General features: G+C 37.3%; 2 protein-coding genes across 9 annotated transcripts in view; one reads left to right on the forward strand and one right to left on the reverse strand.

The window, feature by feature from the left end:
• Positions 1 to 10,175, forward strand: part of tpd52l1 (tpd52 like 1) — a 35,064-nt gene extending 24,889 nt beyond the window's left edge. The window contains exons 4-8 of one of the 7 annotated variants that reach the window (XM_069886918.1): positions 2,176 to 2,277; positions 2,539 to 2,571; positions 5,627 to 5,687; positions 6,114 to 6,217; positions 6,361 to 10,175. In XM_069886918.1, the coding sequence (XP_069743019.1) occupies positions 2,176 to 2,277; positions 2,539 to 2,571; positions 5,627 to 5,687; positions 6,114 to 6,209 (292 nt within the window). In that variant the 3' untranslated portion in view covers positions 6,210 to 6,217; positions 6,361 to 10,175. Of the gene's footprint in view, positions 1 to 2,175; positions 2,282 to 2,538; positions 2,572 to 5,626; positions 6,218 to 6,360 lie in introns of those variants that run through there. The other 6 variants (XM_069886919.1, XM_069886920.1, XM_069886921.1 and 3 more) reach the window with 6 other exon arrangements.
• Positions 822 to 27,243, reverse strand: part of hddc2 (HD domain containing 2) — a 285,409-nt gene continuing 258,987 nt past the window's right edge. For both annotated transcript variants that reach the window (XM_069886927.1, XM_069886926.1), the window contains exons 2-6: positions 17,657 to 17,778; positions 12,218 to 12,320; positions 10,181 to 10,249; positions 7,332 to 7,470; positions 822 to 6,934 (exon numbers count right to left, since the gene is read on the reverse strand). In XM_069886927.1, the coding sequence (XP_069743028.1) occupies positions 6,849 to 6,934; positions 7,332 to 7,470; positions 10,181 to 10,249; positions 12,218 to 12,320; positions 17,657 to 17,778 (519 nt within the window). In that variant the 3' untranslated portion in view covers positions 822 to 6,848. The remainder of the gene's footprint in view (positions 6,935 to 7,331; positions 7,471 to 10,180; positions 10,250 to 12,217; positions 12,321 to 17,656; positions 17,779 to 27,243) is intronic.

Genomic DNA, 27,243 nt, shown 5'->3' on the forward strand with positions numbered 1-27,243 from the left:
GGAGGACTTCTTCATGAATGTTCAGGCTTTTCAAAACAGGCTTCAGTGAGCAAGTAAAGCTTATCCTTCCAAGCATAATGTATAAGCATGATTTATATACTGCAATTTAGCTAAAAAGGTTGAAATAGCCCTGGTCTTCAGCCTGGCTGCACAGATATTCCTATTCCTAGAATACAAATTTTTTTCAAGATGTTTTGGAATGAGCCTCCAGTGACTGAAGAGATATTTCATCTGATTTTCATTTGTTTTCAGTATTTGCCTAACCTTCGAATCTTCCCCTAAAATATTATTAATTTATTTGTACTAAGCTTCCTTTTTATGGTGAAATGGAACGTCAGATAATAGGTTATATTTTAACTCTGAAACTCTAAACATTTTGCTTACCAATCGTGTTTATGTATTGATTCGCGATTTCTTGTCATCATACTGCAGTTGGTTATGTTTTTTTAGTAAGTCAGCTAATACAGACATAATGTTGCACAATATTGTCAGTACTGTTGACCCACAGATCAAGCTTCATTTATTGCAGATTCTTGCCATGGAGCAGTATTTAAATGTGAATGTGATGCAAGTGTACTGACCTAGAGAATGCTGATAGATCAAGTTTAATAACTTGTGTTGCTGTTCCATAATTAAGTTTGTAATTAAGCATCTTATTAAAGAGATCAAAATAATGGGCGATTTTCTTTTAGTTCCTAAATATTTGTTGCCCAATGATTTCTAAAAAAAAGTGCATTTTGGAAGCAAATTTACTTTGTGGGTGTTACGAGCCCAGAGGAACCCAAAACCCAGCAGCAACAGAAATTCACCAAGACAAATGGTTACTTAAACATAAGTTGCTTTTAATTATCTTTAAACATGAAAACAGGATCAAACTTTAACTTATCACTTTTAACTTAATCTAACTTAACCCCCTTCTAATTCTAAATGCACATGTATGTAATGTGTATGAAAGTTCAGAAAAGTTCTTTGGTTCACAGTCCAATCACTTCTCATTCCTCCAAGTTCACTGGTTGCAGACAATTCTCATACTGTGCACAGTATTTAACATTTATGAATCTTCACCAGGCCTTGGGGTTTGAAAGTTAAATGGATACCACTCAGGAAGGTTCTTGTCAGTTTTCAGAGAGATCTGTTGTTCACTGGACACAAACTGATTCCTTGTAATCAGCCAAATTAGTGTCTTGCTGAAGAAACTTGCCCCATCAGGGTTTTCCAGTTGATAACTTTTCTTTCAGGTCACCAGAGTTTCTTTTTGTTTCCCTTATTTCAAATGAAACATTAGGCAGCCAGATATCTCCTCTTGTATGGACCACAAGGGCATTGACCAGACTGAACTAAGCACTCACAACCCATCTTCAAAATGGGGTTTTTCCACAAGCTTGCCATGTTCCAGCTACTGCTGCTGAACTGTAGAACTGAATTCTCTCCCTCTCAGAGAAAAGCCTGTTTTATTCTCTCTGCAAAACCACATGACCCTCTTAGAACAATGAACTCCACTCAGCCTGCGACTCCAGACCTAATCCTTCAAGTTCTTTCACCTGTTGCTCTTCAAAACAACAATCACATTAGTGAAGTCCCCATACGCAGTCTTCAAAGTTTTTGCAAAGGCACTCTGAGCTGGAATGTCTGGCTTGAGCAGAGCTCCAGTATTTTAAATTAGATCTGTTTTGAAGTATTTGTATGTGACCTACACCAAAAAACCTGCCGCAATTTATCTCCTTTAGAACAAATCTATATAAAATACAACATAATCTGTCACATGGGTAATTGTATATCAAGGGAACTAATAATACACAACAAATAAATACAGGAGTCCAAAATTTACGTCAAGTTGTTGGATGTGGAATTGGTATCTGTCTCTTGCAGGAGCAGATGCACAGAAAACATTTAAATTGGACTTGTGCTATTTCATGGTGATTATTGCATTCAAAAGGTAAATGTATTGGATATTGCTTTGACCTCTTTCTCACCCTCCCCCCTCCTTGAATTGGCATAAATTTTTTTGAAATGTTTTGTTTTGTTTTTCTATTCTGAACCCAAGTCCTTCCTCCCCTGCAAATTTATTGAACTATACAGATTCCCATATGTGATGTTCAAAGCTGTACTCTTCATTGAAATATAATTAGAGGCTAATCTATTTCTTTAACTGGCCGTCATGTCTAAATTTTTCAGATATAAAAAAACACAAGAAACTCTCAATAACACGGGACAGAAGGCGTCAGCAACTTTAAGTAATGTAAGATCAAAGCTTACTAAGAAACTAGGAGAGATGAAGTAAGTTAAATACAATTCTAATTTAGTACTTCTGAATGGATAAATTTATTGCACAATATTTTTGTATAGAACATAAAGTACAATAAATGTATTGAACCATGTAAAAATTACCTCAATCTTTGGAAGTAAAAAGAAACAAACTTAAAAATGTTAGTAGTGCTTGTAAATAAAACTTTAATGTTTACAAGTATTATTTTGACTATACTCTCTTTAGTGTGTTCTGTGCTGTATATTTACAACCAATTAACTGTTTTGCTGTAGCTTGCATTACTTCAGTCTTCTGCTCCCAAGCAGGTGAGATTAAAATAGTATAAATGTTTTTGCGTGTCTTTTATATAGTTTAACTTAAACTTTAGATTGCACTGCAGAAATTGTTTTTATTCATTTGGATTCATTTGAGCAAAGGAAATCATAACTATTGCAATTTTATCTACAAAAAAAAATTATTCTGACAGCAAAATAATGTTGAAATGTATTTATTATAAGTTTTTATGAAGTTTATTGTGATGGAGCTAAACTATCCATATTGGTACCATGCTAACAACCATGAAAATTAATTAAAGGATTGTATACTATTTTTTCATTCTGGGATCAAAGATAGTTTGTTTCCCATTTGATAAAAACAAGTAATTGAAGGCAGCAGTTTTATATTTAGTCACATTCCTGACTGAAGAAATGATACGGTTTTAAGCATGCAATTTTAATTTGTTGAAATAAGCTTTTAACATAGAACATGACAACGCTGTATAGACCCCTCAGACCTCCATGTTGTGCCGGCACACATATTCCTTAAAAAAGTACTAAACCCACCCTACCCTGTAACCTATTTTTCTTTCATTCATGTGCCTGTCTCTTAAATGCCTGTAATGTTTCAGCCTCCACCACCGCACCTGGCAAGGCATCCACAACTGTGTAAAAGAAAAAATTTACCCCTAATATCTCCCCTAAACTATCTTCCCTTAACTTTGCACATATATCCTTTGGTATTTGCTATTCTTGCCCTGGAAAGCAGGTGCTGGTTGTCCACCTTATCTATGTCTCTCATAATCTCCTCTCATCCTTCTACACTCCATAAAGTCCAAGCTCTAAGACTTGTTTTCCAATCCAGGAACGACCTGGTAAATCTCCTCTGCACCCTCTCCATACCTTCAACATCCTTCTTATAAAAGGTGACCAGAACAGAACACACAGAATACTCTGTGTGGTTTTACCAGAGCTGCAACATCACCGCTCTACTCCTGAACTCGATCTCCCTATTAATGAAGCTCAGAATCCCACAGGCCTTCTTAACTATTCCATCAACGTGCAGCAAACTTGAGGGATGTCTGGATTTGAACCCCAAGGGTTCCTCTGTTCATCCACATTTTTAAGTAACCAACCATTAACCCTGTACTCAGCCTTCTGGTTTGTCCTTCCAAAATCCATCACCTCACACTTACTTTTCAACTATGCATCCTCTCTATATCCTATTGTAACTTTTGACACCCTTCAGTTCCAGCCACAACTCCTCCAACCTTTGTGTCATCCCAAAGAGGCACTCCACTAGTAACTGACCTCCAGGGAGAATTCTTTCCTATCACTACTGCTCTCTCCTGCAAGCCAATTTTTATCCACATAGCCAAGGTTCCACTGATCCCATGCAATTTATTTTGAAGTTACCTATTTCAGTGGGTCTGTGGGGCTTTTATAAAATAATCTAAGTATAAATTTTACAAAAAAAATCTTGTCAGGCATATTAGTACCAACTTTGAAAATTGCTGCGAGAACATCCATTTTGACAAAGTACTAACTGGTAGGGAGAGAGGAAACCAGGCAGATTCCCATTGCCATAAAATTCAATTTATTTTAAAAAATGCCAGTGAAAATTTAGCCTTTTATTTACCTGGTTTCTAATCTTCAAAGTGATTTGTTGCTGAACTAGCTTGAAGACATTAAGGAATCCTCACAGTATACAATAATGGGAAGGGGGGGGGAGGGGGAAGTCCATACATCTCCAAGGTCAGCTGTGAACTGTCATTTTTGTGATACTCTGTATTAGATCTACTACCTCTTGTTTGATAATTCTGTGATGATTAACAATTTGAGCATACAAGGATGTGGGGAATGTTTAGCGCTTAGATTAATTTTGGAATCCTTTTTTTTAAAAAAAAGCAAGCCTGGATCTTTGTGTTTCTGTTATATGTGGTACCTTTTTAAAAGGACAAAGTAGCATTTTCAATCAGTGATTTTTTTTAAAATGGTGGCCAATTTCTTCATTTACTCTTTCACTAAAGCACATTCATTATTTTTTCCTTAATGCTTCCATTGCCAGTTACCCTGCCCTGCATTCAATTAGCATGCCAGCTGCAAGGTAATATGGTGATAAAGTAATGCTTCGCTGCTAAGTAATAGTCTTGACATTTACTTGTACCTTATTTCTAAAATTACAAATATTTCTGTAAAGTTTAACATTTTTCTTTTAAATGTGAAAGTAGTGAACTGGTGCAAAATTTCTGGTAAATTTTGGTCAGGTTCAATGCAGTTATCAACTGAAAAAATAAAGCTAGAATCAAACTAGTTTGATTAGTAAAGTTTTATAACCTTCATTATTGTACCCAAATGAGCCTTTTGTATCATTAATTATTGGAACTATGGACACAATCACTCTGCTTGCTCAGAGGAATTATTGGGCCTAATAATGTTGGAGAGCTGAATTAATTCGTAAATATTTAGCTAAGAGTTGACTCATTTCTACATGTTCTAAATTGTCATAATGCACATAAATCAAAACTTGAAACCCAACGTTTAAGGTATTTAGAAAATATTCATTCAGAACATATGCAAAACAGAAACATGTTTTGATTGTGTCATAGCCTCAAGGTTGATCCATTTTGGATCATGGGTTGTGCATGCAAAAATGGAATTTTTTTTAGAAATATTAGTGAATGCTAGCAGATTGATCTTTAACATATTCGATTATTTCACAAAAATAATGGACAAAAGATATAGGCAGCCATGTAAAACAATTCATCCACTAATACTGGCAATGGCAAATTTTTAGTACAAATAATATTTATTTACAATGTCGAGTGGTATCGACATTTGATTTGGCAGCTGCCATGACTTCTGCGATATTGTTGGTGAATTTACATAATAGAGTATTTATGTTATCTCAAGATTATTTCACATGCATGTTAGTTAAAATTTACAAGGTTTTAACTTTTCCGTCACTGGATGTGCAATTCCATTCATGAACAAATAATCTTGGCAATGTAAAATTAGAAGTGTTGTGATTTTTAATAAACTTGGTTACACTATTTGCATACGTGACCTATTCATTTTATTATGAAAATGTTTCCTTCTGCCACAGAAATTCTCCTACTTTCAAATCCTTTGAAGAGCAGATGGAAACTACAGTCAGAGGTCTAAAGGTAACAGTAGGACTATCGAAGTGCTGGTGGTAGTATTGCCCCACTTCTCAAAACCATTGATAATGTTGCTAATATTGACTTTTTAATCTTGTATACTTGAAATTCTTAGTCAAGATTTGATGTACTTCAAGCAACAAAATTCACTAGAAAAAAAAATACTTTTAACTCACATTTCTAAATTGATTGTAAATTAACCGAGCAAATGGAGTTCTGACAACGTGCAAGATAGTTGGAAGTGTGTTCGGGGTAGCTGGTCGAATCTGTGGGTTTGTACGAGCTGGTCTCATGATATTGAAAGGTAATGACACTCTGGCCAGGAAGCAGCACCCCCCCCCCCCCCTCTTTCTAAGTTAAATGGTGTTTTGTTTTACATTTGCTGATAAATGAACAGACTAAGTTATGCTGTGGATTTTTCTTCATGTTTAGTGTAAAGTTGGTGCACCTATCAACAACAGTGGAAGCTTTGAAGATGTGTTGAATTCTGCTGCTAATGCCAGTGCTCAGGAATCAAGCTTGGGATAACAGTAAAGGTGGAGTGTTTTCTATAAAATTGCTAAGTTTGAATGTGTCAATCTTGGTGTTGATTGTGTAAACTTCACTAGTCAGTCTATGCTGAGTAAATTTGTTGTATTTATAAAGATTCTAAACTTGACCTCTAATTGTGTGGTAACAGAGCGAGTAACTGACGTGGACATTACCCCTCCATAAGTCTTCGTCCATGAAGCCAAAGATCACTTAACCAAAGCCTATTACAAGAATGTAATATTGTGTATGGATGTCTGGTTACCCACTGTATTTGATTTTATGTACAATTATTCCATTGTAGTAAGATTGATGTTCATTTCAAATTCAGCAATTTTAAAAAAAATAACTGTTTAAAAACTTAAGCAGATAATTCTACACAAAGTTTGTGGTGTAAATTCCACAGCGAGCTAATTAAATGGAATAATTCTTTCCTGTATAGCTTGTCATTAACACTGTCAATATATTGAATAACAAGTACATTATTATACTCTTCACAAAGTTGGGAGGATGAGGCAGTTGATTTGATGCCCTAATAAGATTTTTTTGGTTGTTGAATTTGCTTATTCAATGAGAACAGTGATAAAATTCTGAATTCCAGGCTATCAACATAATGCAACATTTCACTCTGCAGAGAAATCAGTAACTCTCTTTTCTCTCTTTGGAATTCCTTTCTGCATTCAGAGTTGCCACCAATTGAAGGATTTCAGGGTGATGAAATTTTCCTGCAAAATCAGATAAAGAATGCATTAGTTTTCTTTAGTAGAGTTTTGAATGATGTACTACGTGATAATTCGAAACAGATTAGCACAAATTCAGAATTGATCATGCAAGAATATGTACTTTTCTCTGCAACCTTGGCAGAAAGGAAAATAGAATTAATATGACCAGTTTCCCTGGTTAAGGAATCTTGAACAGCATTTTCAAGATAAAAGACACTATTTTAAAATCATTACATGATTTCCCCCCCCCCCCCCCCCCCCCCCACTTAAGGTTGTGGACATTCATCAAGAAAACATTAATTCTTAAAGTGATCAGCCAGGATTGTGGAAAAGAATCCAATGTGGCTCATGCTGAAACTTCTAATGTCAGTAATCCCTTATTTAACCAGACAAAATTAACCTTTTGTTGAATCATAAAATTCCTGTAAATGGCCAGGGGTTTCTTCCAGCTCTTCATATTCAAAAGCTTGTACAATCATTTCAAACTGATCCAGTTCTTTCACATATTTAGCTTCACTGCTTGATTGGTTTTCATATTCCTATAGAAAGATGCATTCAAATGGAAATACATTTTCAATGTTTGTAACAGTGTGTCAAAGAACCATATGTATCCCATTAAGTCCCTTTGTATCTAGCATGTACTTTACATTAGTGACAAAAGATGAACACAAATAAAAATATCCCTTTATATATATATATATATATATATAGGTGAAACACACAACTGTGTATCAGTTGGTTTATTGGTAATGGGGCACATTTCTCAAAAAAACAAATGAATTTTCAAAGCAATCTCGCCATGAAGATAGTTATAACATTAATTTCACTTTTTAAGCTGCAAATGATTTTATTATAGTCCGTGGAAACCTGAGGGAGTACTTCACTGTCATTTTTAGTTAGAGGACACGTATATATGCAAGAGTACAAAGCAACATTTTTTCAGTTGGCATCATTTCTAATGAACTTTCAACCTCTATTTTCTTAAACTCTCAATCTATATTACACTAACAACCTACAAACCTTTACCTTTGAAAATCTCTCCTACTGCTTCAGACTCCTCAAATTTCCACTTTATTCTGGCTGTTTACCAAGATTACAATAAACCTAACAGTTTACTTGAACAAAGTTACAAGTAAGTGTTCATTGTTATCTCCCCAAAACCTCCTCCTAATACCTTTCTCATCTTTGCATCCTAAAGGCAGAGGCTGGAGCCATGATGGACCATTGGAATACTTAACTATCATCATATTTGGCAGAACCATCTCCAATTCCAAAAATGTCAGCTGAAACAAACTGCAACTTAAAGGATAAGGCCCAACTAACCCCAAAATTCTGTCTCCACCTTCTTTTCAAAGAGTCTAACGTCAAAACCATTTCCACCATTGTCTCCCACTCTAAACTTTCTTTCCATAGAATCATCTTCTATTCCATGTAATTATTTCCAGACATCAACCTCCTTTCTATTACAGGAGGTATTTCTGTTCAAATGCCCAGCTCCTGTGACTGGCAACTCTTAAAAGTTCAATTCATTCTGAGAATATTGAACCCATGTACAGGTACAAATTCTGAAAACCAAATACTTTTTCCATGAATGACAGCTGCACGCTAAAGCTCACATTTGGCACCAAACATGAACTGACACTACCCATCAAGTGCCATGTCTCAGTGCTACCAGTCTCTGACATCTCCCAACCACCACTGCCTATTCCTGCCCAGGAGCCAGAGGCAACTTCTGCAATGCAGACAGCCACTGGTCCCCGACTCACTTCAATGAGTGCATCCCCCCCCCCCCCCCCCGCAACCGTGGTCCAGAGACCCTTTCAGTTTGAGTGTCTTCATTTTGCACGAATCTGAAATCAGTGCAATTAATTAATGTACCACCATTACTATTATTGTATTATCTGAAAAATGCCCGGCCCCAAGAGTTTTGGATATAAGATTATGTACCTGTATAATGCAAAAATCTAAAGTGAGAGGAATACACGATCAGAAATGTGCCACAAGACTCAACTAATAGCCAAGCAAAAATACATGAATAGCAAGCTGGTTGGTTTGCTTTTTCCATACAATGATGCAGACCCAACAGTCTGTCTTCAAATGTAAACACATATTAAAAATTGGGAGAGGAGAAATAAAATGCAAAATCAAGGGTTATAGTCTTGGTGCTGTCAATTTTTTTCTGTGCTCCAGCTTTTCACATCATACATCTCACAGCCCAGTCTAATTGCATAAAACACATTGAAATCTCAAGGACTTATTTTTTCTGCATTATCCAGAATTCAAACAAAGTCCATATTTCTACAAGATGTTTTTAACTTTTAAAAGATAACATGATGGGAAATTAATTATATACATTTACGACAGATAATTGAGAAAACCTACATTGTCATAAAAATGATTTTGCAAAGGCCAGTCATCCCATTGATGCTGCATTTTTATAAAATCAGAAATAGAAATAATTTAGTACTTACCTGCCTTTTTTTTCTTCTTTTTTACTTTACCATATACCATATATAACCATATAACCACTTACAGCACAGAACAGGCCAGTTCGGCCCTACTCGTCCATGCCGTAACAAATCCCCACCCTCCTACTCCCACTGACCAGCAGCCGGTCCATACCCCTCCAGTCCTATATAAAAGTAAATGTTCTTTGAAGTAACACATAAATCTATTCACTCAGTGGAGGGCCTTGGTCAGAACAGCTGTTTGAATAAAGTTGTGTCAAACAGCAATGGCGTCGACAAAGGATGAAGAGCTGGGGCGACTCTCTTAAAATGTCTCCTTATCCCTGCTTAGTAACTCATCCCAGTCAGAGGCTTTATCTGTAAATTTGGGGAAAGGGGGCTAATGATCTATAATCTTTCAGGCAGCTCCATGGAGGGGAAGGAACCGGCAGATGCAGTAGCCCTTTTCATACCGCCATGTAACCCTCCTGTCAACCGGCAGTGTGAAAATGTCAGCCCGGGAAAATTACCTGGATACCTCCTGGGTAGGGCTGTGGACTCAGGTAATTTTCCTGGGCCACCCTCTCCCTGCAGTCTGAATTAGCACGTGTGCTGAGTCATCCTGCCATCATTTAAGCTTGTCAACCTTTTATCTTTGAATTATAGTGTTGCATAATGTAAAAACAATTACATTATAGGGAGTTTGCTTACTTTGTTATAGTTGTATCATTGTTATGCATCAATCTTTTTCTGTATGTATTCCTATATAAAAATCTAATAAAAATATTGAAAAAGTACTCACTTGCCAAAGCTCCAGGATCTCTTTACTCACATTATTGCTCACGAGTCCTGTTAAATATTTCATAGCCTCCTACAGAAAAACAATTTAACATTATACACATTATCAAACGGAAGCACCAACTTGTTTACATTGGTGATGTTCAGTATGCACTGGGGAGTGAGTGAGCCTTTCTTCATATTTACACATTGCTGTATTTCCTCATTTTGACACCAGGTGGCTTGCTGTGGATCTAATGCACTTTTATTCTCCAATATTGGGAACGACTTTTGCCCTCTTATTATCCCACTGCCTTACTGATTATTTTTTCATGTTTTACATAAAACAGTCTAGAGATTATTGCATAACTGTGCATTTAATTCTATTTTTTTCTTTTCTGTTTTCAAATTTTGTTACAAAAATATGACTATTTCCATTTTATCTATTAACTCTGACAAAGGATCCAAACTCAAATTATCTTTGCAGCAAACCAAATTGTTGCTGCAAAATCATTATTTACTAGATTTACTGAGGTACAATGCAATTTGAAAAAGCTACGGAAGGAGGTTGAAAGATTCAGCAACACACACTTTCAGATATGTCAAGAAGAACTAAATTAAACTGGATATTGCTGGAGAATCAATTAAGGAAAAAAATCTGGCTTGCAGGAACACTCATGGAAGAAATTGCCCAATTCAGAAACACTACATTCCAATTATTAGCAGGAAACCAACTTAAAGGTCTATTTAAAATCAAAATTTAAATCAGTTTTGGGCAACAAGCCTCTGGAGGAAGGATGCTGATAAAGATAATAGAAGGATTGGTATTGAAAGGAGTTCAGAAATATTCATCAAGCTATTCATAGCTTAAAAGAATTAAGTTGCAAGAGAGATTGAATAAGCAGTAATATGTGCCTATGGTTCAAAAGTCAAAGGGTGCCATAATCAAACTATTAGATAGGGTAGGTAAAGAAAAGGAAAGCTTGGTTTAAAATTAAAATTGGGCCATTCAGAAGCAAACCTCAAATTGTTTTTGCACACAGTAAGCATGGAAAATCTGATACAATTTCCCAAACTGGTTCAGCTGAGATGTTCAAGAGTTAGAATGAGATTTTTAGAATTGAGACATTAGATCAAGTTGACAAATATTAAACTTCAGGAAATAAATAGAGATAAAATCAGGGATAATACAATAGAATCAAAGATTGAATGGCTAGTTTCATTTCATGTACTCCAGAGTAAGAATTTGAGTAGATAAATTTAAAGAAACGTTACTGATGTGCAACATATTGATTGATGATAGAAAGGGACAAAAGGGGATTTTTTTTCATTTTGCTTGTTCTTGAATGAAACTATTTCTTAGCTTGTCATGTTAACCTCAATGTTAACATTGGTATTTTTCAAGCTCTGGTATATGAGGTATGTATGTGCACACGCAAGCATTAGCAAATACACACCCATCCCAGACCCTATTGTCAGTTGGGGGGGGGGGGGGGTGCAGCTCTACTGCGAGTATCGATCTACAGCAATTTGAACTATAGTGATACTATGGCTCAGCTTTAGTGCAGTGCACACCTTACCTGCACCCTTTCCAAGCAATGTCCATGGTAGCAACCTAGCAATGGAGTGGTATCTGGGGCTAATACCACAAGGCAGAGAGAAAAATGTGCTCTGTGCTGGTGCTAAATAGAGCACTAATCAGTGTGTTCAGCCACTGAGTAATTTGTATTAGTCAACGGCAGTAATTAGAGCCCAACCTCGATGATGGGGTGGAGAAAGAAAGACACATCTTCACCTGCAATACACACCTTCCAGATAGGCAGTGAGTGGGGCCACATTTCCTCCACACATATATGCTTTACAAATCACTAATATTCAAGACCTCAATTCAGAGAGGAGAGCAGAAAGATGCAAAAATCAGTTCAGGCTAGGTTTTTAGTTTTGAAAATTATTCCAACATTATTTATTTTTTTTTAAATAGTAGAATCACCTTGTATTCAAAACATGAATCCTATGATAAAAAATCCAAGCTGTACCCAGTGAAGTTGTGATTGAAACCTACTTCTTCTCTTCTGCGCTTTTCCTCTTTACTAATGTTGTCTGCTGGCGCTATGTCACCCACAATGCATTCTGCCATATCATGAACGAGGGCTAATTTAATGCATCTGCAGAGAAATGGATACAAGAATATAAGCAATCAATTCCATTAGATTGTGCCATCATTCAAAACAATCCTGCCTCATCCAACCTTGCCCTCAATGCCACTTTTCCTTTTCTCCCCAATATCCTTTGACTCCACTGTTGTGCAAAGCTCTGCCAATGTCTTGTCTTCCTTGAATACATAAGACTGTCTTCACAGCTCTGGTGGTAGAGAATTCAAAAGATTCATGATCTCCAATTTGCAGTCCTAAATAACTAAATTCTTATCCTCAATTGTCAGAAGTTCTAGATACCACCCCCCCCACCCCCACCACCACCACCAAGAGGAAAAGCATCTTCTGAGGATTAGTGTTGACAGTCCATTTAGAATCGAGTGATTCAATCAGATCATCACCTCTAATTCTACTGTGAGTATAGGCATAACTTTTCTTTATCCATCATTCCCTTCATCCCAGAAATCTACCAGATGCATCTTCTCTGGACTACCACCAATATAAGCAAATCCCTCCTTAAATTTGGAGAATAAAATTATACCTTGTAAAGTTTCAACAAAAAATCCTAACTTTTGTACTACATATTCCAGCATTCATGGAGACATAGAGTACAGGCCCTGCAGTCCATGAGGCAGTACTGACCTATATCAATCCAACCCTTTCCTCCTTCACAGAGCAGAATTTACTATTTTCTTACATCCATGTGCCTATCCAGAGATTTTTAAAATATCCCCAATGTAACAGCTGCTCCAACAACCCCGGCAATTTATTTCATGTATCTCTGACAGCTCCTTAAAACTTTCCTCCACTCATCTTACACTGATGTTGTCTGGTATTGGCCATTGCAACACTGGCTGTCCACCCTAACTATGCCCTTCATAATCTCATATATCACTATTAATTCATCACTCATCCTTCGTCTTTGCCTGAGCTTACTAAACCTTTTCTCATAAAATATGTTATTCTCCAGTCAAGGCAGCATCCTGGTAAATCTCCTCTACACCCTCTCTAAAGTTTCTACATCCTTCCTGTAATGAGGCCACCAGAATTGAATGGAAAACTCCAAGTGGTCTAACGAGTTTTATAGAGCTATAATACTACCTTAAGATTCAAACTTAATCCCCCATGTAAGACAGCATATCATATACCTTCTTAACCACCCTATCAAATTGCATGGCAACCTTAAGTTATCTACAGACTTGGATCCCATGATCCTCTGTTCCCCAACACTGCAAAATAAATCTTGTCATTAACCATGCACTCTTCCTTCAAATTCAATCTTCCAAAGTGCATCACTTCAGTTTTCTAAACTGAGCTCCATCTGCTGTTTCTCTGCCCAACTATGTATTCTGTCAACTTTTTGCCATTCACTGAACCCAGAAACACCCCTTTCCAGCTCTTTGTACCCTCCCCACAACTTGCTAACTCACTTTTGTATCACCAGCAAATTTGGCGGCAGTACACTCAATTCCTACACACAAATCATTCTTGCATGTCATCAATAGTTGAGGCCCTTGAGCACACACTGGACCCCAGTCCACACCAATTTATTTATTCTGTCTCTTTTTTGCTGTTAATTAGCTGCTATCATTGCCAGGACAATACGTTACTCCCAACCCGGTGTAATTTTGTGTGCAAAGTCTTTTATGTGGCACCTGAAAATGAAAATAAACTGCAATCTACTGGTTCTCTTTTGCCCCATCTTATATCACAGGGCAGTGAAGATTCAGCATTTGCCAAACAAGTTTTCCCTTTCATGAAAGCATATTGACTCTGCTCAATTATCTTTTTGTTTAAAAGTGTCCCATTACCTCCTTACTAATCAAGAGGCAGTCCCTCTTGTTTGATCAGTGGTCTTACAAGTTATGCTTTTCCAAATCCTCATTTCCTTAATGCTCTGAAAGAGGCCTCCCCAGAATACAAGTAATTTTGGTGAATCCACCATCCTTTTAAGATCCTGGTATATAGTTCTGCTGTTTAAGGAAGGAGGGAGGCAGGAAAAAAGAAATTATAGGCCTATTAGTCTGATGTCAACAGTTGGAAAGTTATTGGAGTCGATTTTCAAGGATGAGGTTATGAAAAAACTCGAGGTGCATGGTACAATAGGTCCAAGCCAGCATGGTTTCATGAAGGAAAGACCCTATCTGACCAACCTAATGGAATTTTTTGAGGAAATCTAAAGTAGGATTGACAAGGGTGAGGCTGTCTATGTTGTATTTGGATTTTCAAAAGGCTTTCGATAAGGTGCTGCATAAAAGGCTGCTTAACAAGATGAGACCCCATGGAATTACGGAAAGATATTAGCTCAAGATGGATTTGCAGAGAAGATTTGATGGGCCAAATGGCCTACTTCTGTTCCTTTATCTTATGAACTTGTTGACCTAAGCCCTTTTAGACTTTATTTGCAACACATTGTTTTTTTTTAAATTCTTCCTCACTGGATCCCTGGTGATCAGTGACTATTGTTGGAATATTTTTAGTGTTTTCTGCAATGAAAAATGATGCCAAAAAAGCTCAAGATGGTCAATTACTTTATTGAAGGGGTCAATATTTCATAATTTTAAAATTATTAAATTCAATAATTAATATTACTCCAGATGCTTTCAGTGATTTTGATATTTTCTAGTTTACACTGACATTCTTCCTTCTCTATAATTTTTATAGTTATCCATTGCTGATTCCCAAGAAATTCCTAATCTGATAATTCTACCACTCATTTCTGCAACATTGCATGCTTTTTTTCAATTTGAAGCATTCTCAAATTTCCTTAGAACAGAGGTTCTCAATCTTTTTCTTTCTACGCACATACCACTTTAAGTAATCCCTATGCCATCAGTGCTCTGTGATTAGTAAGGGATTGGTTAAGGTGGGATGTGAGTGGGAAAGGAAGGTTGAGAATCACTGCTCTAGACCCAATTGTTACTGAAATATTTTACTTGAGAAAAATTGTCAGTGACCTATTTTGGAGTTTTGAAATCGTGCACATACCGAGTCAATTAGGGATGATTAAAACAGTGGTTTTCAACCTTTTTCTTTCCACCCACATGCCACCTTAAGCAATCCCTTACTAATCACAGAGCACCTATGGCATAGGGAATACTTAGTGGTATGTGAATGGAAAGAAAAAGGTTGAAAACCACTGCCTTAGAATTTGAACAAAAAAATGTTGCATTTTAAATGTTTTGCTATTTAAATAAAGTTTTTTTGAATAGGCGACCAAAATTTTACAACTATGAATGCAAAACATATTTTTGCAAGTACATAAATCACAGAAATATCATAAAGTAGTTTCATTGTAAAGTATCATTGTTTCAAACACTTCCACTGGTTCATTTCCACATAAATGTAAGTTACATGAACCTCAACTTAATAAGCAATTAAAAAGTCGTAATCACCAGACTTGGCCATGGTTTTAAAACAAATTCTCAGTAAAAGAAAGAAAACTTGCAATTTTAATAATTTAAAAACTAAACTAATTGTGTTGCGACCAGCTCGGTACCTTAAAAGAAAAGCTGTACCATATTGAGATTAAGAAAGAGGAAGTGTTGGATCTTCTTTTAAGACATAAATAAGTCCCTAGGACAGGACGAGATATACCCCAGGTTTCTATGGAAAAGGAAGAAATTGTTGGGGCATTGGTGATGATCTTTGCATCCTCCTTGGGCACAGGGGAGGTGCCAGAGGATTGGAGAATGGGAAATGTGGTTCCCTGTTTTAAAAAGGCAATAAGAAGAATCTTATGAATTATAAGATCAATGAGTCTTAAATCAGTAGTGGGCAAACTATTGGAGAAGATTCTCAAGGACAGTGGAAAAAAAACACAAATGCTGGAGAAACTCAGCAGGTCAAAGTGTGCCTTTATGTAACAAAGGTGAAGACAGAATTTACAAGCATATAGAGAAGTACTGCCTTTTTCGTGATAGTCAGCAAGGCTTTGTGAGGAAAAGGTTGTGCCTCATAAGCCTAAATGAGTTTTTTGAGGAAGTAACAAAAAACATTGAAGAAGGTAGGGCAGTAGATCTGGTGAATATAGATTTTAGTATGGCATTTGATAAAGTCCCCCATGGGAAATTTGTTCAGAAAGTTATGAGGCATGGGGTCCAAGGAACCTTGGCTTTGTGGATGCAGAACTGGCTTGCGTGTAGAAAGCAGAGTACTAGTAATGGACGGAGAGTATTCAGCCTGGACAATCGTAACTAGCGGAGTTCACCAGGGATCTATTCTGAGATCCCTGATCTCAGAGATTTTTATAAATGACTACGATGACGAAATAAAGGAATGGGCCAGTAATACTGCTGGGAATAAACCACCCTCTGCTGGACATCATGAAACTCATGTGTCAGTAGCCATGTTAGTCTAATAGAAGTAAAGGATGAGAAACCATCACCTCTCCAAGTCTTTATTGCGTGAGTGCATACACAACAGTGGTGACGAGGATGGGAGGTGCTGTGGATAGTGTTGAAGGTTGTCATAGGTTTCAACAGGATATATAGATAGGATGAACAATTGGGCATAAAGTGTGTGGTGGTACACCACCGGCCTATTGAAGGGGGCAACCTCTGTACCTGCAGGAGTGTATAGCCGCCCTACTGCAGGGGGCAACCTCTGTACCTGCAGGAGTGTAAGGGGACAGGACAACACCTGGCCAGCTGTCAATCAGTCGGCCTGAATGGATCAAGCCCCACCCGGTCGGGTGTCAATCACCCTCCGGGATATAAGCCTGCGCCTGCCTCCCGAGGCTTCACTCAGAGTTGCTGCAGCTACAGCCAGCCTGGCTCTGTGGAAGTCTTTGTGGATTAAAGCCTGTTGTATAGTCTTTACCTTGTGTGTGTTTGATTCTGGCTAACAGCGCACCACAAAGTGAAAAATGGAGTTCAATCCAGGTAAGTGTGAGATGATACATTTTGGTAGGACCAACTTGAAAGCATGGTTAATGGTAGGATACTTAAGTGTGAAAGAAGAGGGGCTCCAAATCCTTAGATCTCTCAAGGTCATAGCACAGGATGATAGGACAATTAAGGACTATGGTATGGTAGGCTTCATTTATCGAGGGATTGAGTTCAGGAGCCTTGAGGTGTGGTGAGACCACACTTAAAATATTGTGTTCAGTTCTGATCACCTCATTACAAAAAAGATGTGGAAGCTCTGGAGAGGGTGCAGAGTTTTACAAGACAGAAACATGGATGAAAAAAAAGTTGAAAGGTTTAATGTTTAAAAGGGGGTGTACTGTGCTGTGATGTTCTACATTCTATTAAAAAAAACATTAAAGCTGATTAAAACAAAACTGTATTTCAAATTTACACTTTAAATAAATATATTCTTTGAAACACATTTATAAGGTACTACACCTTTCTTTGTTGAGTTTTTGATCTTCAGTTAAGAATGCTATAACAGCCATCCGGTACATATGGTCTGACACGCTCTCTGGTTTTTTCACATTCCTATATACCCAACCTGTTCGAGGTAATCTCTATAGCAAGAAAAATAAAGATTATTACACACTCTCGGTTAATATCAATATACAGTAAAATCCCCATTATCTTCCACCTATGGAGATCTCAGATGCCCCCAGAAATACGTATTTACCAATTGACTGAGTCTCATTATTACACACTGCATAACTAATAGATCTGCATTAAGAAAACACTGTTTTAAAAGACAAAAGATAGTGTGAAATGTAATTTAGAATAAAAATCAGTATTGTAATCTTTACTTATGCAAATTTCACTTTAATCCAGTAATTTCTTACATTAAAGTAACTTACAAAATTTAAATTTGAACTCTGGCACTGTAACAGCATTGCGCTCACCTCCACGCCAGTGTCCCGGTCAGGCCCTTGGCACAACACAAATCACCTCCACGTCAGTGACCCAGTCAGGCCCTTGGCACAACACAAATCACCTCCACGTCAGTGACCCAGTCAGGCCCTTGGCACAACACAAATCACCTCCACGTCAGTGACCCAGTCAGGCCCTTGGCACAACACAAATCACCTCCACGTCAGTGACCCAGTCAGGCCCTTGGCACAACACAAATCACCTCCACGTCAGTGACCCAGTCAGGCCCTTGGCTCAACCTTCCTTTAAATTTGAACCCCTTACACTATAGTAGTGTTGTGCTAGCTGCTACACTAACTGTGCCATCATCATAATTAAACCCCTCCCCCCAAAGTTTACAGATAAAGCCTTACTAATATATCTAATACTAATAAAGATAAGAACCTTGTCAGGCTGGGATAGGGAGATACTTTGGGAGAGTCACCCCAGTGGCAAGCAGATTGACTGGCTCTTCATCCTGGGCACCACCATTTTATTCAAACACAACTTTATTGAAACTTTATTCTAACAGCTGCTATGGGCAGGGCTCGACTGGAGTACTCTCTGGCTGAATATTTGCTCCCATATTCATCAAGAGATTGTTGCTTTACAGAACATATAATTCTACACTTTAAAAATTTTCAACATTAAAATTTTTTATTTTCTTTCATTTTTGCCAGTTTTTTGAGTCTCCAGTTGATTGAGTGCCAGATAATGGGGATTTTACTGTATTATGTTCAATCCTTAGCACTTGCATCCACAATTTACTTAAAATGACCATAATACTCTAGATTCCACAGACAAGCATAAACCTGGTCAGGGTTTTCCCCTTCAGTCAATGTAAATTCATCAACTGAGTTGTGGAATCCTTCAGCATATTCTGTCTATTTCATTGTTTTACATTAAAAGGTTCTGATGGCAGCATTGCCCAAGCATCAAAATGCTGATTTCAATAGGATAAGAAAGGACAATGAAAGTAGAAGAGCAAGGTAGTTGTAAGCTTTTCCCTACAGAAAATAGAAGAGAAGAGCACAAGAGCAGGCCCTTTGGCCCAATGTGTTTGCACCAAAGATGAAACCCAAGATAAAGTAAAGATTTGCTGCTTGCATTCAGCCTGAATAATCAGAACCTGAAGATGTGCCGATACTAAAAACAAATCAATTCTAGAAAAAAATCCAGTCATATAACCATATACAGCACAGAACAGGCCAGTTTGGCCATACTAGTCCATGCCGGAACAAATCCCCACCCTCCTAGTCCCACTGACCAGCACCTGGTCCATACCCCTCTAATTCTCTCCCCTCCATGTAATTATCCAGTCTTTCCTTAAATGTAAATAACGCCCCTGCTTCAGCCACCTCCGCCAGAAGCTTATTCCACATCCCAACCACCCTTTGCGTTAAGAAATTTCCCCTCATGTTCCCCTTATAATTTTCCCCCTTCAATCTCAAACCATGGCCTCTGGTTTGAATATCCCCCACTCTTAATTGAAAAAGCCTATCCACGTTGACTCTCTCTGTCCCTTTTAAAATCTTGAACACCTCCATCAAATCCCCCCTCAATCTTCTACGCTCCAGAGAAAAAAGCCCAAGGCTGCTCAACCTTTCTCTGTAACTCAAACCCTGACATCCTGTCAACATTCTCGTGAACCTTCTCTGCACTCTCTCTATTTTGTTTATATCCTTTGGTGACCAAAACTGCACAAATATTCCAAATTTGGCCTCACCAATGCTTTGTACAATTTCATCATAACATCCCAACTCTTGAATTCAATACTCCGATTTATGAAGGCCAACATTCCAAATGCCTTCTTCACCACTCTATCCACCTGAGTATCAACTTTGAGGGTACTATTTACCATAACTCCTAAATCCCTTTGTTACTCTGCACTCCTCAATTGTCTACCATTCAATGTATATGACCTATTTAGATTTGCCTTTCCAAAATGCAACACTTCACACTTATCCATATTAAATTCCATCAGCCATTTCTCAGCCCACTCCTCTAGCTTTCCTCTCTTTTTAAGCTATGGTAATTTTCCTCACTGTCCACAATACCACCAATCTTTGTATCATCTGCAAACTTACTTATCCAATTCACCACTTCTTCCAGCTCGTTAATATATATGTACCAAACAATAGTGGACCCAGGACCGATCCCTGAGGAACTCCACTAGTCACCGGCCTCCAATTTGACAAACAATTTTCTACCACTACTCTCTGACACCTCTAACAAAATTGGAAAAAGAGTATCAGATATCAGTTACACAATATAGAATATTAGAGAACAAAAATTTACAGTATAATATACTACAAACATATAGAACAGAAAAAAACAATATTAAAAACTAAACAAAAATGCTATGAAATAGGAGAATGGGCTCATAAAGTGTTAATTGGCAGGTTAAAAAATGATGAATCGAGAAAAATCTTTTTCTGTCGCATTTAATCTTCTCCAAATTTAAATCTTTCACCAAAGCTGCCATTTGCACAGCCATCTTAGATTTCTTTACACTTTTTGGAGATTTATCCAATAACAGATCCAAAACACAATTAAAATCTCCTCCAATTAAAATATTTTCATTAACCTGATTCAAAGTCAAAAGTTTCAGATATAAACCGTTCACCATCTAGATTAGGTGCGTAAACATTCAGCAATATCCACGATTCCACAAAAATTTTACAATTCAACATCAAAACTCTGCCAGCTGTCTCAAAAAATTATTCCAATTCAAATGGTATCTTTTTATATACCAAAATTGCCACTCTTCGTGCCTTAGAATTAAAAGAAGAAGCAACAACATGTCCAACCCAATCCCTTTTCAACTTCATATGTTCTTTCTCGGTCAAGTGTGTTTCCTGTAAAAAAGCATTATCAACCTTCATCTTTTCAATCTACGGTAGTACAAGCTTTTGCTTTTTTGGATTATTAAGACCCTGAACATTACAAGTTGCAAAATTCAAATTAGCCATATTTTACTAAAAAAGGGCACCTCACACAGCCAATACAAATATAAAAAAGGCTCCCCTTGCATAAATAAAAAATTCCCCTCTAAAACTAAACACAAAAAAACAGAATAAAATATATATTAAAAAACCTCCCTTAAATTACAACAAATGTAGTTAGTCCCCAATTAACTGGGTGTGGACAATGCCACTAATGGCAGATGACTTTCGGAAGTATCAGATCATCCACTTCCGCCCAGCTGAGCTTCTTTAGAAATTAATTGTCCTGTTCAAGTTCATCCTACTGACTCCAGTCCAGACAAAGATTGTTCTGAGTCCTCAATATCTAGCAGACTTTGCATCATTTCTCCCTTTTTCCCATTCATCTTGTCAGATACTCTCCTCTTAGGTGATTGCGGTCGATCAGATCGAACACGCACATCTGGCAAAGAATTTGCAAAAATTAATGCATCATGTTCACTATCAAAAAATTGAGATTGATAAGTCCCATAGAAAACTTTCAACATAGCGGGATACCGAAAGGTAAACTTATACTCTTTTCTCCACAATACCTCTTTAGCTGAATTAAATTCCTTATGTCTCTTAATTATCTCTTGACTCAAATCTGCATAAAAGAATACTCTATTACCCTGAACTATCAGTGGAGCCTGACTTTGACGAGCTTTTTGAACATCCATCCGCAAAATCATCTCCCTATCCTGATACCTCAAACATCAAATTAGGACAGCTCAGGTCGGCTGTCCTGGGTAAGGTTTCTTCCTTAATGCCCTATGTGCTCTATCCGATCATTCTATGGTACTTATATCTTGTGTTGGTTCTGAAGCTATGGAGATGACTTATTGATGGGAGATTTAATGCAATGTTACTGAAACAACTTACATTCATTAGCTATATTAAGGAACATAATATAGTTTTTATAACATAATCCTTTTTACAGATAAATATTAATTCGGTACAGAGTAATTTTGTTTTATGGGATGCTTTGAAAGCATATTTGTGAAGTCAAATTATTAGTTACTCTGCAAGAATTAAGAAACAATTTTTGGCGGAGAGTTAGTTTTAGAAAAAGATTTTCAAAGGAATTCCACTGCAGCGTTGACTAAATTGTAACCGCTATAATACATTGAAAACGTATCAATATGAACGATTAATACAGAGATCTAAACAACATTATTATGAATTAGGGGATAGAGCCCATACATGTTGGCTTGGCAGTTGAAGGCTGAACAGGCTTTGAGGACTATAAATGCTGTAAAAAAGAATTCAACAGTTACCTATAAACCTTAGGAAATTAATGATCAATTTTGTTTATTTTATCAAAAGTTGTATACTTCTGAAGGGGTTCAAGAAAATGGTTCTATTGAGTCTTTTTAATCTGCTTTAGATTTGCCGGTTTTAAAGGATGAGGACATGAAGGAACTGGAGGCCCCATTTACAGACTTAGAAATTGAGGAGGCTACACAGACTATACCAAATGGGAAATCTCCTGGAGATGATGGGTTCACTGCAGAGTTTTATAAAGGAGTTTTATCTCCTGTATTTATGAATGTGCTTAAACAGGCAACAAATGAACAATCATTACCAGATTCTTTTTCAAGATGTTATTCAACTTCCTGGTTGGGCTAAAGTTGAATTGGCTTGTATTTCTGAATCACAAATTCATTAATTTATTTTTAAGTGGAATCATTGTTTGTTACAGGGATATAATATGTCGGTTTTAAAATATTTATTAGCAATTTGGACTAAAAGAAATTATGTTTATAGGCTCTAGGGGTAAGATTATGGCCCAAACTCCAAAATATCAAAATAAAGTTTTCCTTTTGCGATGAATAATCCGTATTTAAAGATTTGGAACTCTAAGGGTAGAAAGATGATAGATGATTGTTTTGAAGATGGAGAGTTTCTTTTTTTTAACTAGACTTAAGGAGAAGTTTGGGTACCATCTAATTCTCTATTTGTATATTATCAAGTGCGAGCTTTGGTGATAGATAATTTTGGAAGAGAAATTACACTACCTAAATTAACTAAGTTTTAGCTTTTGATTTTGGATACAGTAAAAAAAAAGGATTTATTTCAGAAATGTATGCTTTGCTACAAGTTAAGATGAACAAATCAGATTTAAGTAAATCTAGAATTAAATGGGAAGAAGATTCATCTTTTGATATATCTCATGAGGAATGGGAAGTTATATGTTAAGATAGTGTGTCTAAATTACTTAATGTAAGGTATAGTCTAGTTCATTATAATTTTTTACATCATCTATACTTGACTCCTGAGAAGTTAAAAAAAAGGCTTTAGTAATTCAGATTTATGTTTTAGATGTGGACTTCATACTGGAACGATTTTACATGCAGTTTGGTCTTGTGATAAATTTCAACCATTCTAGAAAAAAAAATTAAAATCTTTTTGGAAGAATTATTTAAGATTAAATTACCATTGGATCCATTAATTTTTTTGTTGGGTTATACTGTATCTTTAATTACTGGTTTAGGGTTGAACAAGTTTCAGATGGTGTTTGTTCATTTGGCATCAGCAGTAGCACGGAAATGTATTGCAATTACATGGAAAGATAATGTGGAATTAAACATAGCCCACTGGCATAATGAGTTGAGATCTTGTATCTAATATGGAGAAAATAACATAAATTTCATAATAATTATTCTTTTTTTGTTCAGATGTGGTCACCTTATTTGAAATTTATGGGTTTGGAAATATCTTAATTTTTTTTATTCTAAGTTTGACATATAACACAGTGTATGTAAATAATATATGTTGGGGGTTTTTTGCTCCCCTTGAGGGGTCTGTTGTGGGTGGGAGGGTGGTTTTGTTTGTTTTTTTTTTAAATATATGTATTCTAAAATCAAAGTTTTCCAAAAAAATCTGCTGCTTGCACACAATATGTATCCCTCTATTTTTGCATATTCATATGTGAATCTGAAGCCTCTTACACACTAATATATAGTATCAGCTCTGACCACTACTCCTAGTAGCCCAAACAACTCTAAAATATTTGCTGCACATATCTCTCTTAAACCTTCTTTCCTCCTGCACCCCTCCCCCACCTTAAATGCATTTCCTCAAGTATGGGACAATTTTACTCTGGTTAAATGATTCCAACCATCTACCCTCTCATAATTTTATAAACTTCTATCAGTCTTCCCTCTGCCTCTGGCAGCCCTGAGAAAACAACCCAAGTTTGTCCAACCTTTCCTTATAGCTCGAACCTTCAAATCCTTGCATCACCCTGGTTCTGTATCCTTTCCAAAGCCTACACCTTTTTCCTGTGATTGGGGCAATCAGAATTGCATATAATACTCCATGCAGTTGGATTCATGCTTTACCTAGCTACAACATGACTTCCTTACTTTTATACTCAGTGACCTGGCCACTGATGCCAAACATTCCAAATACCTTCTTTATCACTCTATTTATTCTTCATCAACATGTAGAGCAAGGTGAAAGAGTGATCTTGAGTCAGTTTGAGGAGTGGAGGGCTAAGCAAAAAGCACAGTGGACAACAATTTAACGATCCCCTATATTTGCAGCAAATGTGACAGAGCCTGCCATTCTAGGATCGGCCTCCATAGCCACAGTTGACACTGCTAAACAAACCAGTGACAACTAGAAGTGCAATACTCATGGTCAATCACGACCAATGGAGGTCAAGAAAGAGATTTGCATGCCCATTTGCAAAATCAATGCTTTTATGAGCCCTGTTATCAATTGTATACATTCCCCTTAGATTTGACCTATCAAAGTGCATTACCTCACACTTGTCCACATTGAACTCCTCCTGCCATTCCTCTACCCATATCTATAACTGTATTCTTTCATAGCCCTTTACACCATCCACAGCTCCTCCAATCTTAGTATTATCTGCAAACACACTAACCCACCCACTTTTTATCCAAGTCATTTATACATATCACATACATGGGTCCCAACTCCAATTCCTTCAGAACACCACTTCAGCCTGAATGTCACTCTTCTAGCACTACCCTCTGTTTTCTATGAGCAAGAAAATTTCATGCATCTGTACCTTGTGATTTAGCCCACCATGCAAGGACTTTGTTAAATGCTTTATCAAACTCATATAGACAACATTCAACTGCACTAACCTCATCAACCACCTTTGTCACCTCAAAAAGCCTGCCCCCCCACACACAACTGTCCCTTATCTGACCATACCTTTCCAAGAGTTCATTGTCATATACATTCTACATGTGCAGCAAACCTTACTTGCTGCAGCCAAACAAGTATTTGTACAAAAATAATAGTAAACTTAATAGAATTTAAAAAAAAGACAACATAAACACGATAGATACAAATATTCACAGAAATTCAGTCCATGATTTCTGTAACAAGAAGTAGTTCAATATCCTGATAGCTATTGGAGAAGCTGTTCTTCAACCTTGAGGAGCTGGATTTCAGGCCGAAGGTAGCAGTGATAAAAGATTGTGACCAGGGTACCAGGGGTACTTTTTGATGTTGGCTACCTTCTTGGGGTAGCACCTCACCATAGATGTCTGCAATGGATAGGATGTCAGAGCCTGTAATAGACCTGGATTCAGTTGCTACCTTCTGCATTCTTGACAATGAAATTTCCTCACCAGACTGTGATGCACAGTGCATCTGCAGAAATCAGCTAGAAAATGTGACCATATGCCGAATTTCCTCAGAAAGTAGAGGCATTAATTGCCTTCTTCATTGTTTCCTCAATGTGCTGACTCTAGGAAAGGTCTTCTGAAATATGGACTCTCAGAGCTTGAAGGTTCTATACCTCTCCTCCTCCATCCCATCAATGCAGAGAGGTGTATGGTTCCTCAGGCTCTCCTGAAAATCAACAATAAGCTCCTTAGTCTCAGTGACGTTGAGAGCAAGATTATTGTTCTGGCATCACCCAACCAGGTCCTTGATCTCCATCCTATATTCTGACTCATCATTTCCAGTTATTCAGCCAACAATAATAGTGTCATCAATATATCTGTATATTGAGTTGGTTCTGGACTTGGCTGTGCAATCATAGGTGCACTGGGAATAGAGACTAATCACATAGCCTTGGGGAGCTCCTACATTGATAATTAGCATGGAGGAGGTGATGTTGCTAATGGATTAGGAGTCAGAATTGAGGAAGTCAGGACCAGTTGGAGAGGTATGGGCAAAGTCCCAGATCCTTTACATCTAGCATAAATGCTATCCCTAAATATCCTCTGCAATAGTCTCTCTACTGTTAATGTGAGCCTTACTGGCCGAAAATATCATGGTTTATCCTCGTTTCCCTTCTTGACTGAATAAAGGCTACTCTCCAGTCCTCTGGGACCTTGCCTGTTCCTAGTGAATATTCAAAGATCTTTGTCAAAGTACCAGCAATCTCCTCACTTGCCTCTTTCAATAAACTGGGATGTCCCATCAAGCTTTGGGAACATTCACATTAATGCTCATCAAGAGACCCTACCATCTCTTTCTTACTATCAAAATGCCCTAACACATTAGCATTCTCCCCACTATACTTCCAATGACCATCCCCCAGTTCCTCTCCTTGGTGAATACCAATGCAAAGTACCTCACCCACTTCCTCTGACTCCTCTTGGAATACATTTTCTCTTTTGTTCTTCATGGTCCAACACTTCACCTAGTCATCTCATTTTTAATGTAGGTCTGAATGATATTCCTATCAGAGGTGTCTATAACTAGGAGGCATAGATTTGGGTAAAGGATGGCATTTTGAGGAGATCCAAGGAATCTTTTTTTCATCCAAGCAAGTACTCTCAGATCTAGAATTGACAAACACTTGAAACACCAAAACACAAAGCTGATAAGTTTAGTAATGAATGGTCATCAGGCACATGGTGCCGCATCATTTCACAGCCTAGTATACATTCATGAACGAGAGAGAGAGAGAGAGAGAGAGAGAGAGAGAGAAAGAAAACACATAATGCTGACGGTATAAGGAAAAGCAACGTGTTAATTTATGTCATTTTACTTTTACCCAAACTGGTTCCCATTGGAAAAACGGTGACAGTTACTGACCCAAATGACAGGCCTCAAAGAGCCTCAAAGGTTGTGGGAGTGGGTTGCAATTCGTTGAGGGGTGAACGTTCAACAAAAAGGCTCGCTCAGCAAGGTGAGCCCCGCCGGCGGGTGGGTGCACGA

The sequence above is a fragment of the Narcine bancroftii genome, chromosome 6 (assembly GCF_036971445.1).
Source record: "Narcine bancroftii isolate sNarBan1 chromosome 6, sNarBan1.hap1, whole genome shotgun sequence".
NCBI classification, from domain to species: Eukaryota; Metazoa; Chordata; class Chondrichthyes; order Torpediniformes; family Narcinidae; genus Narcine; species Narcine bancroftii.